The sequence below is a fragment of the Bombyx mandarina genome, chromosome 06 (assembly GCF_030267445.1).
Source record: "Bombyx mandarina strain Sakado chromosome 06, ASM3026744v2".
In the NCBI taxonomy this organism is placed as follows: Eukaryota; Metazoa; Arthropoda; class Insecta; order Lepidoptera; family Bombycidae; genus Bombyx; species Bombyx mandarina.
Genome location: NC_143213.1, coordinates 4,211,521 through 4,225,565, shown reverse-complemented (window position 1 = coordinate 4,225,565; position 14,045 = coordinate 4,211,521). Strand labels below are relative to the sequence as shown.

Sequence of the window (14,045 nt, the reverse complement as noted above, 5' to 3'; positions counted from 1 at the left end):
ATCGAGCTTAACGAAGGCTTCTAACTTTTCTGTCTGATCAGATGCATAGTTAGGATGTTAACTTTCCTTTTTTTTTCAATATTTGTATATACGCGCCTGAGTATGCTCTAAGCAAAAGAAGACGCACAAATGACGTCATCAACAGTAAGCGCGGGCGTGCGACAGAGAGAGCCATATGTTCGTGAATAGCTCATACTCCTTCGTATTTAACATATTGCTAGAAGTACAATACAGTACAGTAAGAATAGTTGAAATTATTAATTAAATGAAGATTTAATTAATAATTTCAGCTGTTCTTTTTCGTAAAATATTAACTTTAGCGGTATTCGCGGTATGCATATAAAATAAACTATAAATTGACTCTGGAAATGTATCCATTATTTTAATAAGGACCCTTCAGAGTTGAGACTGATACCGGACTAAAGTACATAAATTGAGTATCGTTAATACAGAACATTTGATATGTATCTTTCAAGCAAAGAATTATTCGTTTCTAATAAACATTAAAATATTGTGTATTAACACTGTCAATGAAAATATTGAATTAATACTTTAAAAAAACCTTTGCATTCGACTAGCTATTTAAACCTCAGTCAGCATGTAAGTAAGCACATGTCCGTCTTCGCCCTTATAAACGAAAACAATATTCTAAAACACAAAGACAACTATCAGTCTTCATAAAACATGACTAACAAAGTTCACTGCGAACACAAGCCAAAAATATCATAAATATGAGCTGTTTCATAAGAAACGTAATTATTAGCTATAAGATATTAACTAAATTCAAGGGATGCGGATCGAGCTGGTTAGTCTAATGTTACTATCGATAAAATAAAAACGAATATCGTTCATTTTTCGCATTCGGAATAATCTCGACAGATCGATAAGAACATCAACAACAAAAGTCAACTAAAACAAATTACCATACAATAAGATGAAAGTTATAACGAAAGAAAACTCAAAAATATTCGTTTTTTTATCATAATCCAAGACAACAATAATAAATGTAAATTACAGTTCAATCGATACAAAAAAAGAGTTTTCAATTGGTTTTGGTAATGATCAGACCTCTGTTACGAACACAAACTTAATTTTGTTATTGTTGACTTGTTTATTAATTTTTAAACCTATCTCATGATACATCATGCAATATGTCATAATAAATAAAGACTCAATCTGGATGGTTAACCGGAATTTAATTCTAACCGACGACATTGCTGGAAATCTTACTAAACATCTTGTTGACTAAAAAAAGCTCTTATTGCAATTTCATTGATTTGCAAAAGCGGTCCCACGCTCTCTAGACTATTTTTTTGCATTTGTTACTCTTCTACGTTCGGATTGAGCTCTCAACGACCGCATAAAAAATAGAGCACGAAATACACATATACTAGGGATAGGATTTAATAGGGAAAATCACTCGATTTGTTTCTTTTTTATATTTTAAATATGTCTTAGAAAAAGTAATGCCCGTCTTGTAACTCTATCCCTGAGTTTATAAATGAAAAATAAATAAGCGTATATCATTTTTTAGAACTATCATTTTTCTTAGGTATTTTGATAAACACAAACATTCGTTTTCGACCTTTGACGCTTGTGTCGCGCTAAGCACCTCCAGTTAAATGTGCTTGAACATGCCAAACCCATCAATTTATTATAAAATAGGAACTTTTAAGTTATTTCAAAACTTATGTAGTAAAAATTTATTTTTAAAGTTACATCGGCACATGTTTCCTGAAACTATCACCGTACTAATTGCTGTGTGGTTTGACACGTTCAATGTTCTGCGTTGCAACAATGTAGAAAATACTTATATTCGTTTTCAATAACACCCCGTTTACCATCATTAGCACCTCTATCTCACCCATCGCCTATTAAAAATTATTTATATTAACATTTTATTGTTTTTTTTTTTTTCGATTCAATCGTGTTCACACTTGCAACTGTTGCAATTATTACAAAACCGTTGTTATCGTGCAACCTACATCAATTGAAAAATAGTCAAATTTATATTTTTTATTACAATTTTAGGTAATCTTCCAATTTCCTCCCAGCTTCCTCAGCCTTGGTATGTAGCGGCTTGGCTCTGTCCCTGGCATTGCTGAAGTCCACGGGCGACGGTAACCACTCACCATCAGGTGAACCGTACGCTCGTCTGTCTTCAAAGGCAATAATAATAAAAAACCTCTCCACGCTACGGATATTCGAATAAGAAATTAAAAAAAAAATCACATTCTCTGTTAGTAATATTGAAGTACTTTGATATCCTTGAAATAAGATATTGATTACATCGGGTAAATGACAATAGCGTGGGTAGTAATCAAATCAAAGAGAACACATTAATCGATTTTTTTTTAACATCAAAGTTTTTGTTACCCCTTAATCACGCTGAGAACGCCGCCCGGATCCCATTAGTTATGAGATCGAAGTCTAAATCTTATTGATCCTCTCTCCCTTCAAATCAGTGTGTTTAGTGCGAGTTTTTTAACGTTCTCGATAGCGTAAAAGTTAACCCAATTTTGTATGCGGTTGGAACAGCGCCCCTAGCGGCAAACGTAGGCGAACGATCCCATTCCATACAAATATGAGCTAACTTTTACGTTATCTAGAACGTTAAAAAACTCGCACTAAGCACACAGAATGAAATACTGCTTTGCAACAGAAATGCGCAAAGAATTTTATTTGCCAAACATGAAATAGACGACGCCTTTTGTGGTTATTGTTGAAGTTAAAACCACTATTCGTTAGATTTGTTTAATTAATAAAATAAATAATAAAATAAATAAAATAATAAAATAAATAAATAATCCTTTTGAATACTTCGTAAATTTCGTCAGCGCTATTAAACACAATACTCGATATTCCAAGAGTACTGTGATCGAATTGTTAAACAGAAAGGGACAGATGGTCCCAACTTTACACTCCCTATTCCCAATTGTTATTTTCAATCAAAACAATCTTGGCTTCCTGAGAGATTTGTTTTTTAATCCTTCAATTATTAGTAACAAAAAAATACAAATCAAGTGCGGACAAAACATATAAAGTATGTAAAACGACATGAGACTAATTTTTAGAACGTGCATTAATTTTTATCTAAATAATCTAAAACTTATTCAAACCACTGACATAAAATTAAATTTTATCATTATACGCTCGTGTAAAGCATTACATATGAGTGTTTACTTATATTCTAAAAACTTTGGTTACGCAATAAAAAAAATTAAGCACACGTCAAACGGTTCTTAAATTAAATTTCATTTCATTTTTATGAGAATCTTTATTTTTAAAACAAAACTCATTTTTCTTTTATTTTGTGTAATACTCGTACCTCTGCGATTTTAATCACTACATGGATATTTTCTTAAGTGATGGGCATTGTGTGTGTGACAATCTTTTTTCTGTATTGCCAATTGCGCAAAATGAAAATTTTGTATTAAATATTTTTAATTCATTGGTAAGAATTGTTTGTTTTTTCAAACACGAAAACTATAAAATGTTTACCAACAAAACAAAAAAGCACTTCATATAATTTACCACAATATAAAAGAAAAAGGCACTGAATAAAAATACACACGTGACATAAAATGACATTTTTATATGTATACATTTAGTGTGTATTAAAATTAGATTATGCAGTTAAGCTTATTTTTTTGTATTTTTTATTTTATTTTATTTTATCACATTAACGTTCATTACTGTAGCATACCGATACTAAGTGCGGTTCACTATTTTTTTGTCTTTTTTTTAAATAATTTATTCCGTAGGTGTGATTACAACGTTTATCTATAAATCTAAAGCGATTTTGATAGATAATTTTAAGTACATGCCACAAAGTATGGCACGAAGAGAAAAAAAGTATTGTTACCAGAATCAAAAATATTTTAAAAAGAATTTTTAAAACTATAATTTCGAGGAACCTAGTAAGTTATTGCTGTTAGTAAGTTTTTATCATTTGTTTACTATTAGGAAGACTTTTGTTAAAAATAGAAGAAGATTAGAAAGATCTTTTATTAAAAAACACACTTTCGATACTGAAAATTTTCGTATTGAATTTTAAAAGGTGCACTTCGTGCGTTCATACAAAAAAAAATTGCGAACAAAACATTCCCGTCCCACTCTCTTATTGCCACAGGAAAATATTTTCATGTATATCGGAACGCACCCCAACTCTAAACTACAAATGGATCGATTTTATAAACCAATCGTTTACGCCAATTAAACATTTCTCCCACAGCCTTTTCCATAGACTAAACACAGATGAAAAAAAAACATGCAAATAAATGAAATAAATATTAACAACAATCACAAAATATACTAAAATAAATACAACTAATCTAATGTCAACGTGAAAATAAATAAATTGCGGAGCATTACTACAGAACATTTTTGTGCTAGAAAATTTTATGAAAGATAAATTTCATGTAAGCAATAATACATTTGACGACCTCTATAGTCTATGTACCTACGTTAGCTAAATAAGTCGGAACAAAAACAAAACTATTAGGAACTGTGTATTCGAACCTTCGTTTTGAATTCGCTTCGATCGCAAAGGTTCTAAATTAATTGGCCGTCTCATTAGTGAAAGACTGTGCGTAAACCTGTTGGGCGCTCTGTACCGTCACTTTAGTATAAGCGTCGATATTTTTCTCTACGAGACTCGTACCGGGCGGGGAGTGAGACGACGGAAGACCGTGACGTAAATGACTTTGCTTCGATAGGACATTGATGCCGAGATTACTTTTAGTGATGGTAAACGATGAGAGATCTTTGTTTTTGAGTGTGTCATAGATGCGAACCAGCTTGTTGCCGTCAGCTCCTTCGGGGCCGTGGTGCGGACGAGAGCCCGACGCCGTCACCACGACGGCGGGCATTCTCTGCGCCGGCCGGACCAGCTCTGATGGGACCGCCAGCACTGTGCTATTGGCGATGTGTTGCGATATGGAGTGGCTCTTAAATCCTTGGGCGGTTTTGTAACTTTTGCCGCACTGGCATTTGTACGCCTTTCTTACCCTAAAACATACGATCCTTCGTCAGATTTCATACTAATTTCGTACAGTACAAATAATCCAACAATATATAAAATGAATGACTGTATGTTTGCTCATAATATAATCCATATGTGCGTATTTCATCCTATTATTGCTATGTTGACTTTTCATAGTTCGTACAGGCAATTAAGGCCAAGTTTTTATTACAATTCCATCAACGTAAAACAGATGGCGTGTCCAGGTTTCACTAGTTACAAATGAAATAACTATTCATAATATACTTAAATCTAAGTACTCTATTATCATCGACAAAAACATTTTTTTTTTTTTTTTGGTACATATTTTCCTTGTTAGGAAAAGCAAGGCGACAATAACAATGAACTACACTATCGATAATCCAAAAAGATTTAGGTGCGTAATAAGTATTTAATACTAGCGTTTATCTTGTACCCATTTCTTCCAAAAGTATTCTTGCGGAGTCAAACGCTTCTTTGGTGCGGACGATCGCTTTTTACTGAACAGACCAGGCGCTGACAACATCGGGTATTGTCTAGACATTGCCAAATCGATTTAACTCTATACTTTATAGCGGACATGATAACAGACGCGAATTTCGTTTCCTCAAACTATTCTCCTTATCCGAAATAATATTTAAATCTAATGATATAAATAAATGCGAGACTAAACAGTGTGTTTTTTTTACTGCTTAGATGGGTGGAAAGGCTCACGGCCCACCTTGTGTTATGTGGTTACTGGAGCCCATAGAAATGACGCCACCCACCTTAAAATATGAGTTTTAGGTCCCAGTTTTTACAATACAATGGCTGCCCCACCCTTCAAGCCGAAACGCATCACTGCTTCACGGCAAACATAGGCAGGGTGGTGGTACCCACCTGTGCGCAATACCGTCTTTACCATAAGGGCACACGGGGCCCGTGTCCAGGGCCCCGATTCTCAGGGGGCCCCGAAAGACCGACAATTTCTCTCACACGTTTATTCTCAAAACATTTTTGTCGGGCACAGTACACTTTTTTGACAAATCAGTAATTATAAGGTATTTACAAGGCATATACATGACTATAATAGAAGATTTTGCTCAACAGAAATCCCGAAAGAAACAGTTATCGAAATCGTAACCAAAAAACCAGCCGCATTCTAATATCATTAATGACATATTTTATCATACTGTATTTGATTACCTATAATAAATGGTCTCAAACTCAGTAAAAAAATGTTATTATAATTCGCTTTTTTTACTTTCCAAAAGGACCTCAAATTCTTGTGTGCCCGAGAGCCCCATCCTAGTTTAAGACGTCCCTGCCTATGCGGGCTCACAAGACGTCCTGCCACTAGTAATTACTTAAATTATAATGTTGCGCAAACGTGTCTTCAACGGATTAGATTCTAACTCGCCCTAGACAGCTCTCCACTTCAGACACAAGTTTTGATCGTCTCTCTTGCACCACGCTCCGATAGAGACTCTGATGGCAGATATATCGCGCATCCCCCGTGTCATCCGCATAGCAATGCATGCCATTAATAAACAGCATGTTATTGATATACAGGATGAAAAGCGTAGGGGGGAGCACCGAACCTTGTGGAACGCCAGCGTTAATGGTCATGGTATCAGAGCAGTCACCGTCTAGAAAAACCGTGATGCTGCGCCTATTCAAAAAGCTAGCGATCCACTTGCATAGTCCCTCGGAAATTCCTTAAGATGGTAGCTTCGACAAAAGTGCCCTATGCCAGACCCTATCGAAGGCCTTCGCGATATCAAGGATCACAGCAAGAACCTCGCCCTTGCTCTCCAAGGCTTCAGCCCACCTGTGAGTAAAGTATACAAGAAGATCGCCAGCTGAGCGACCGTGACGGAAACCGTACTATCGGTCACTGATCAGCTGGCGATCCTTAAGATACTTCAGGAGTTGTGTAGTTATTATTCGCTCCATCACCTTGGAAAGTAAGGAAGTTATCGCGATAGGCCTATAGCTCGATGGGTCCGACCGGTCACCCTTCTTGGGGATAGGGTGAGTGGGTAATATAATAGAAAATGAAAATTTTAAAAACGATTGTACACGAAAACATCGACAAAGGTGACAGCACTACGGTTTTCTTACATATTTGTGTTACTTCATTCTACACGTGCTTTTATTTATGCAGCTTCGGTAGGCACTTGGTTTCGGGCGAGAGCGAATTGTGATATGTGCGGCAACTGAATTATTATAATTTCGACTATAATGACGAACCCATTTAAAGTTCAATATTGCATAGCACTATTCGAAAACTTATTATGCAAAAGGGGAACAAATTTAATGCAAATTGGACCTAATTTCACATGGAATAGTGCTTAAAATATTTCCACATTACACCACCGGAAAAAAGAAGTTTGTATTTAGTTTCTACTCACTTGCCGTCCTTCTTGTGACCATTCTTAGAGTGGTACTTGATGCCGTTGACGTTCTTGTATCGCTTCTTGCAGCCAGGTACTGGGCAAGCAAATGGCTTCTCTTGAGCGACAGGACCCAAAGCCCCGGACAAGGCGTTTGGATTCATTCTAGAACGAATAAATATAACGTTTCTTCAGTCCGAAAATATCCTGTTTAAAAAATAAAACACGGTCTTGATTTATAAATTATTTTAGAATACAATTTCAGTGACATCGAGTTTTTCTAAGTACATTTTTATTAAGGCGAAATACAAAATCATACCTCATCCCGTAACGCAATATGAACTCAGAGCTGTACTCTTCTACCGTTGTCCAAGAGTCATTACTGTCTTCTGAATGAGTACCTGCCTCGTCTTCGTCCATTTCACTTCCTGCAAGCATTTCTTAAGATGACAAATCTCATTTCTCGAGCTCATTACGTTAATTTTCTTTCATAACCCAAACATTCTTATATATAAACGCCATAGGTATATTACGATGATATATAGATATATTAATATGTGAAACAAAAACTTTAAACCCCTTTTTACGAAAATTGCGCGGACGGAGAAGTATGAAATTTTCCCACACTTAAAGAGAATATAGAGAAGGAGAGCAGAATCAAATTTTTTTCAAATAATCCATAAATATATACATACATACATCAATAAAAAAAACATTAAACACACTACCATGTATTTTACACACACGCATGTATACTCTTTTGTTTATTTATCTGTGGTCAAATTGCAAATAGATTAATATTGTTTGTTTTTAATATTACTTATCTATAGTGTAGCCTTGGCGAAATCTGTTTTCATAGAAGTAGTCTTTGAAAATAGAGCTATCATAATGTTAAAACTTATAATTTAGATCAATAATTATAGCCGAATTTCGACTACTGGACGGCCACTAGTATAATTAAAACCGTAACCCTTTAAATAAACATAAAGTAGGAAATAGTAAGAAGTCGTATAACTATATAATCGTCTGTACCTACTGCGTGCCTATTTATTTCTTACTATATAGTGTTGTCCACCTCGAGAAATAAGGTCGCGGTCTCAAATGCATCGGAATAACGGTTATCCTAATTTTTAAATAGCTCATGGTTGCTCATGTATGCGGAAAATATAGGTAGACCATTAAATTTAACGCGTATAGATGCAGGACACTTTTTTTTTTTATACCTATGCTGATAGCCTTGAGAGGCTATTTCAGCTTCGCCTTGACGTGTAGGTGAGCTCACTGGGCTCAAACCGGGAGTGTTGCTAACACTGACCCTAGCAAGAGCAGTGCTTCGCAAAATCTACCACCGAATTGGAAATGCGACCCACTGAGAAAATCCGGCGAGAAACTCAGTGGGCTGCAGGACAGGCTCTAGCTTCTAGCAATTTATACGTTTTCTTTTTTATTATTTATACCCCTGGGTGTTTATAATGTCAATTATATTATCGTGCAAATCGTGCAAATAATAAATAGATCAGGCTTAGTATATCAGTCACCTGTGGGTGTACTGCTGCGCACTGATGGTGTTTTGGGTGCGGAGAGTAAACGCCGGCGGACCTCCGGAACAGGAGGTGCATTGGGATTTTCGCGTCTTGACGCTTCTGATATATATTTCAAAATGTAACTTAGTGGGATGCATGACGGCTGGGAAGCCTCTTTCTGCTCTACCACCTCCGGATCGTAATCTATTGAAAAAAGTAACTGCGCTTTAATCAACTGACAACTACAATTTGACTTAACTAACAATTTATAAAATAATAACTGAACTGAAAATTTTAGTTATTCCTTACAAAGTGAAAAACATTTAAAACGATAAACATAAATGTAAATAATGTTATTGTGAACCTATTTAAAATTGACGCAAAAATTAATTTCAGTACTGACAACATGGAGGACTTGATAAGACGCAAAATGGGAGTATCAAAAATTACGGAATCAAATCAGGATTTAAAATTTTACATAACATTTATAATTACATAATTCTATTTACCTATATGAATATCCTCGATGTGTTCAATAAGTTGTGTTAATCTTGGAAATATAATTCCACAGTCATTAAATTTACAGATGTTAATCATGAAGACGGCCATGTCGCTGCGAATGCACAGTCAGTGTCAGAACCGTGCTAATTTTATACTATGCTATTATCGTCACCGTAAAAAAGGCTCGGTTATTGAATAATTAATATATTACTAATAGTAAAAATATAAGTACTATTTTACTTTTGTAATCATTATTAATTAAACTAAAAAAAGGAAACGACATTTAAAAAGTACTGAAAGTATACACGACTCGCGCACCTCAATCAATAGTTGGCGGCGCCTAACGGAACTGCTTTCTGCGCCGACCAATAGCGTTGCGCGATTAGTACTCTGTTTCATTTCGCCACTCAGAAATTGAACATTCCAAAGGCCGGTCTCCTCCTTCTCGGTGTTCTTTGGTAAGTGCGGCTAAAATTGTGCTAAAGCTAATCGTGAAAAAGTGCCGAAATTACTAGCCATCGTTACAAAAAGAGTGTTAAATCCGACGTATACTGTCGTAAAGTGTGTGTTAGTGTGTATATTTATTTGTGAATTTCTAAATTGTCATAGAAGAATCCCGTCAAAGTTTCGATATCGGCAATTCGGCCATTTTCCGTAATTCTTCTTAAATCGAAGTAACAACATACAATACTGTAAATACCCTAAAGTAACGTCCCTTAAGCTACTGTTCTAAATCTTTACATAACAGTGTTGATATATTGACCTCAGTCCTCGTTACGTAGGCTAGTAAATTACGTAACTGCAATTCTTCGGTCAAACTGTCAAGTGTCTAATACAATATCTGCTCATTCGGGTCTGCACTCTGGGACTCTTCTCACCACTGTTAGCATTGAATTAATTCTAGCTTAACGGTTTATTTCAGTTGTCGCGCGCCGCACCTTATAAAAACAAAATGCTGTCTGCCGCCAGACTGATCGCCCCTGCAGCCAGGTCTGCCGTAAGTATAATCATTATATTGCTGATTGTTATTAAATCTTTTCACGAAATTTACACAGTGAGATTTGTTAACTTGACATACCCATCAGCTGATGTTAAATTGACCTTGTAGTTGATTTTAATAATGTTAATAATCGCCTGTTTAATTTTTGGAAATGTACTCTCCATAAATTTAAACCGATAATATCCCGAAAGAACGCTTTTCATGATTGTAAGTTATATAACCACATAAACCGATATTTAGTGTTGAGTAATTAAAGATTTGTCTAATCTGAAAATTATAATCATGTAATAGGAGACATTAATTTATGACAAAATATTTGTATAATGTGATAAGTATAATTGGTGCATTGCAGTATTTTTTTTATGTAATCCGTTATATATAGCAAGTGACAGAATTGGATCTTATTGAATTGACTGTGATCTATTAGTGCTTCAATTCAGTATTTCTTTGCTAATTGTTGTCTGTTATAGTGTTCTGTACAGTATAACATTTAAACACTCTTACAGATCTTCTGCAACTCTGCACTGGTGCGACCACTTGCAGCAGTACCCACCCATACACAGATGGTACCTGCTGTCCCTACACAGCTCTCTGCAGTGCGGTCCTTCCAGACCACATCGGTCACTAAGGACATTGACTCTGCTGCCAAATTCATTGGTGCTGGTGCAGCGACAGTGGGAGTAGCTGGTTCCGGTATGTTATTCTCATTTTTAAGCATGTGTATAATGCTCGTGGTTGTGGTGCTTTGAATTATTCCCCTGCTATTTCTGCAATAATTCTATCTGTATTATAATATAAAATTCATTTGGAATTCTGATCTTAAAAGGTACCTAAAAAGATTTATGCCAACATAAAAGAATAGACCACTCCCATGATTACATAACGATTTGATGAATAGATGTATAGATAGAGACAACAGATTGCAGCCCTGCTTGCATGCATATAAGTTTTCAATCTTGTACCCTAAGAGATTGGTATAGAGGTATAATGTTAAACTTATAACATTTTAGAAGTTTAAAATGAAACTCATTCAAACCAACTTAGATTAATTTTATGTAATAAGTTTTCTCTTACATTGTCATTATTGATAACAATCTCATCAATAGATATTTATAAGAATATCTGATGAGAAATATAAAAGAGATACTATTTATTAACAGAATAACATAAAAAATTTAATCAGTTTACTAATTTTCAAAATATTTAAAAAAAAAAATCACAAAATAAATGTTAGATAGTTCAATTGATCATTGTATAAAAATACAAATCATTGGTAAACTAACAAAAAAATGCGAATTCACTAACATACTTTATATCCTACAGGTATTGGTATTGGAGTGGTTTTTGGATGCTTAATCATTGGCTATGCACGCAATCCCTCACTCAAGCAACAAATATTCTCATATGCTATCCTGGGATTTGCACTATCTGAGGCTATGGGACTGTTTTGTCTTATGATTGCATTCCTGATGTTATTTGCCTTTTAGATGTTTTTATTGTTTATGTACAGTGTATATTTTATATTATGGAAGTGCTTTGTTGTATATGCTGCATGATTTTGTGTGCAATTTTAATATTAACCATGAAGATCACAGAGGTGAGATTGCTTTCTAATGCTTGTAGTTTAGACTAAAACTGAATATTTTAAAGGGAATCTCAAACCATTGAGCGCAAACCGTCGATGATAGACTATTAATGTGTATAAAGTGTGGAGTGTCAGAATACTGACTGTTGAACACTTACTGTGCCTGTGTGGACTTGTTTTAGCTTGCATTGGGTTGTTAATATGTTAATGACATTTATAAATAACTGTTTAAAAAGATTTTACTATGAATTTAGCATTGATTTTGGTATTTTGTTAATTTTTTTAAATGTACATTTCAAAAATCCTTTAGCAATTGCGGCAAAATATTTAAAAGCTCACACTAAAAGGGTTAAACAACTGTGTTGTTGTTAACAAATTACTTACATCACCATTAAAATTTCAGGAGCTGGTATTGGAACAGTCTTCGGCTCCCTCATCATCGGCTATGCCAGGAACCCCTCCCTCAAGCAGCAGTTGTTCTCATACGCCATTCTGGGTTTCGCCTTGTCTGAGGCTATGGGTCTGTTCTGTCTTATGATGGCGTTCCTGCTGCTCTTCGCTTTCTAAGCTATTTACTTTTAAGAACACTACTACTGCCATCCTACATATGAGGTTTCAGTGTATACTATCTGGAGTGGACAGCCATGGAATCGAATGTTTGGAAACCTCACCCTCATAGTGATGCAAGGACTGATGTGTGTTACACCTACAGTGCGCGTCAACAGGAATGCAATTTATTTAATTATGTAGTATAAACAAAAATCTGCAATAAAATGTTGTACGTAAACATTATGTTGATGCTGCAGTTATTTCTATTCCTGACTTTGTAGACTGTTATTATTAAAATCATGTTAAGCATTAGTGCACGAACATTACAAAATTCGATGACAATATAAAAATGAAGCCAGTTAATCTCGTGTATTTCGCGTGAGTATTGACATCGGGTTTTGTTATGGGAGTTATCTGTTCGAGAGTGTCGGCATCTGTATTGTACATTTTTAGGGCGATTAAATGATACATACCAAATACAAAGTATTAATTCTTTATTGACCTTTGTTACCCGGTATATTGCATTCTAACTTCAAAAATAGTATAAATATAGTTACGAAATTCTCGATACAAATAGCTCTATTTAATATAAAGCGAGTGATTTTCTAAACGCTTATTATACCATCAAATAAAATAGTCATTTTTGAACTAAATAGTCCAACTAGACAAGTGGTTCCATTAAGCTAATCTAGTCTGCTAGAACGATAGCCAAGGCACCCAGATATGTTAGAAGACCCCAATCTCTGCAACATTTGATTTTGAAAACCTCTCATAACTTTCAAATTAAAATATATAATTCTGAGAATTAATAGAACCTAATGATTTCTGGTAATGGTAAAAACACTAGATCTTGTTAGATTTTCTTAGATACGCTACGTCATAACACAGATACGCTATACAACAATGAACCAAAGAGCTGTACCTATGCACTACCATATATATATTTTAAACAGTATTCGTAGGCGCTCGAGTTAAATGCAGATTTCAGGAATACTCTAGTGCTGCCACATATTTTTATATATTCATAGCCCACCCAAAAACTTAATATGATACAGAGACGACAAAATTCGGAAAAATACTTTTTCGTAGTTAAACATGGATTGGTAACTGCTCATCCAGGAAAGTTGCGCCTAACGCAATCTCAATAAAAATAATAGTATTAACTTGGCAGATCATTAAAATTACATCTAGTAGTTTATCACGCTCTAGTGAAGAAGTGATAGCACGATAAATAGTAGGTCTTGTTGAAAGGCCTCACGGATAGATACCAATTCATAGCATATCCCTGCCGCACAGCAATCGTACATTTCGGTATGAAAGGCAAGAGACCGCCGTTATTACATATAATAACTATGTGGTATCTGCGCCCCAGTACCCATTTTACACCTTAAAGACCGTGGGCAATGAAATAAATGGGTCCGTGTGGGTGTATTTCCAACGTATGGCGCAGTTATAGTTATTGCATTTAAATCAGCTCCAGCATAAATTATATACATATGTCAGGATGAAT

The 14,045-nt window shown here is 35.0% G+C and overlaps 2 protein-coding genes across 5 annotated transcripts; one reads left to right on the top strand and one right to left on the bottom strand.

Annotated features, from left to right (window-relative positions):
• Positions 1–3,997: 3,997 nt before the first annotated feature.
• Positions 3,998–9,722, bottom strand: LOC114239920 (juxtaposed with another zinc finger protein 1). Its single transcript, XM_028170348.2, has 5 exons — positions 9,410–9,722; positions 8,916–9,104; positions 7,697–7,805; positions 7,396–7,542; positions 3,998–5,010 (listed from the first exon to the last, which is right to left on the bottom strand). The coding sequence occupies exons 1-5, from the start codon at positions 9,507–9,509 to the stop codon at positions 4,560–4,562; spliced, it is 996 nt and encodes a 331-aa protein (XP_028026149.2). The 5' UTR covers positions 9,510–9,722; the 3' UTR covers positions 3,998–4,559.
• ATPsynC (ATP synthase, subunit C) lies at positions 9,718–12,778 on the top strand. 4 transcript variants are annotated; one of them, XM_028170349.2, is made up of 4 exons: positions 9,718–9,859; positions 10,324–10,398; positions 10,908–11,094; positions 12,390–12,778. In XM_028170349.2, the coding sequence occupies exons 2-4, from the start codon at positions 10,354–10,356 to the stop codon at positions 12,551–12,553; spliced, it is 396 nt and encodes a 131-aa protein (XP_028026150.1). In that variant the 5' UTR covers positions 9,718–9,859; positions 10,324–10,353; the 3' UTR covers positions 12,554–12,778. The 4 variants fall into 4 exon arrangements, with proteins under 4 accessions (XP_028026150.1, XP_028026151.1, XP_089584238.1 ...); XM_028170350.2 differs by having other exon boundaries at positions 9,854–9,968; XM_089728112.1 differs by having other exon boundaries at positions 9,859–9,962.
• Positions 12,779–14,045: the final 1,267 nt, after the last annotated feature.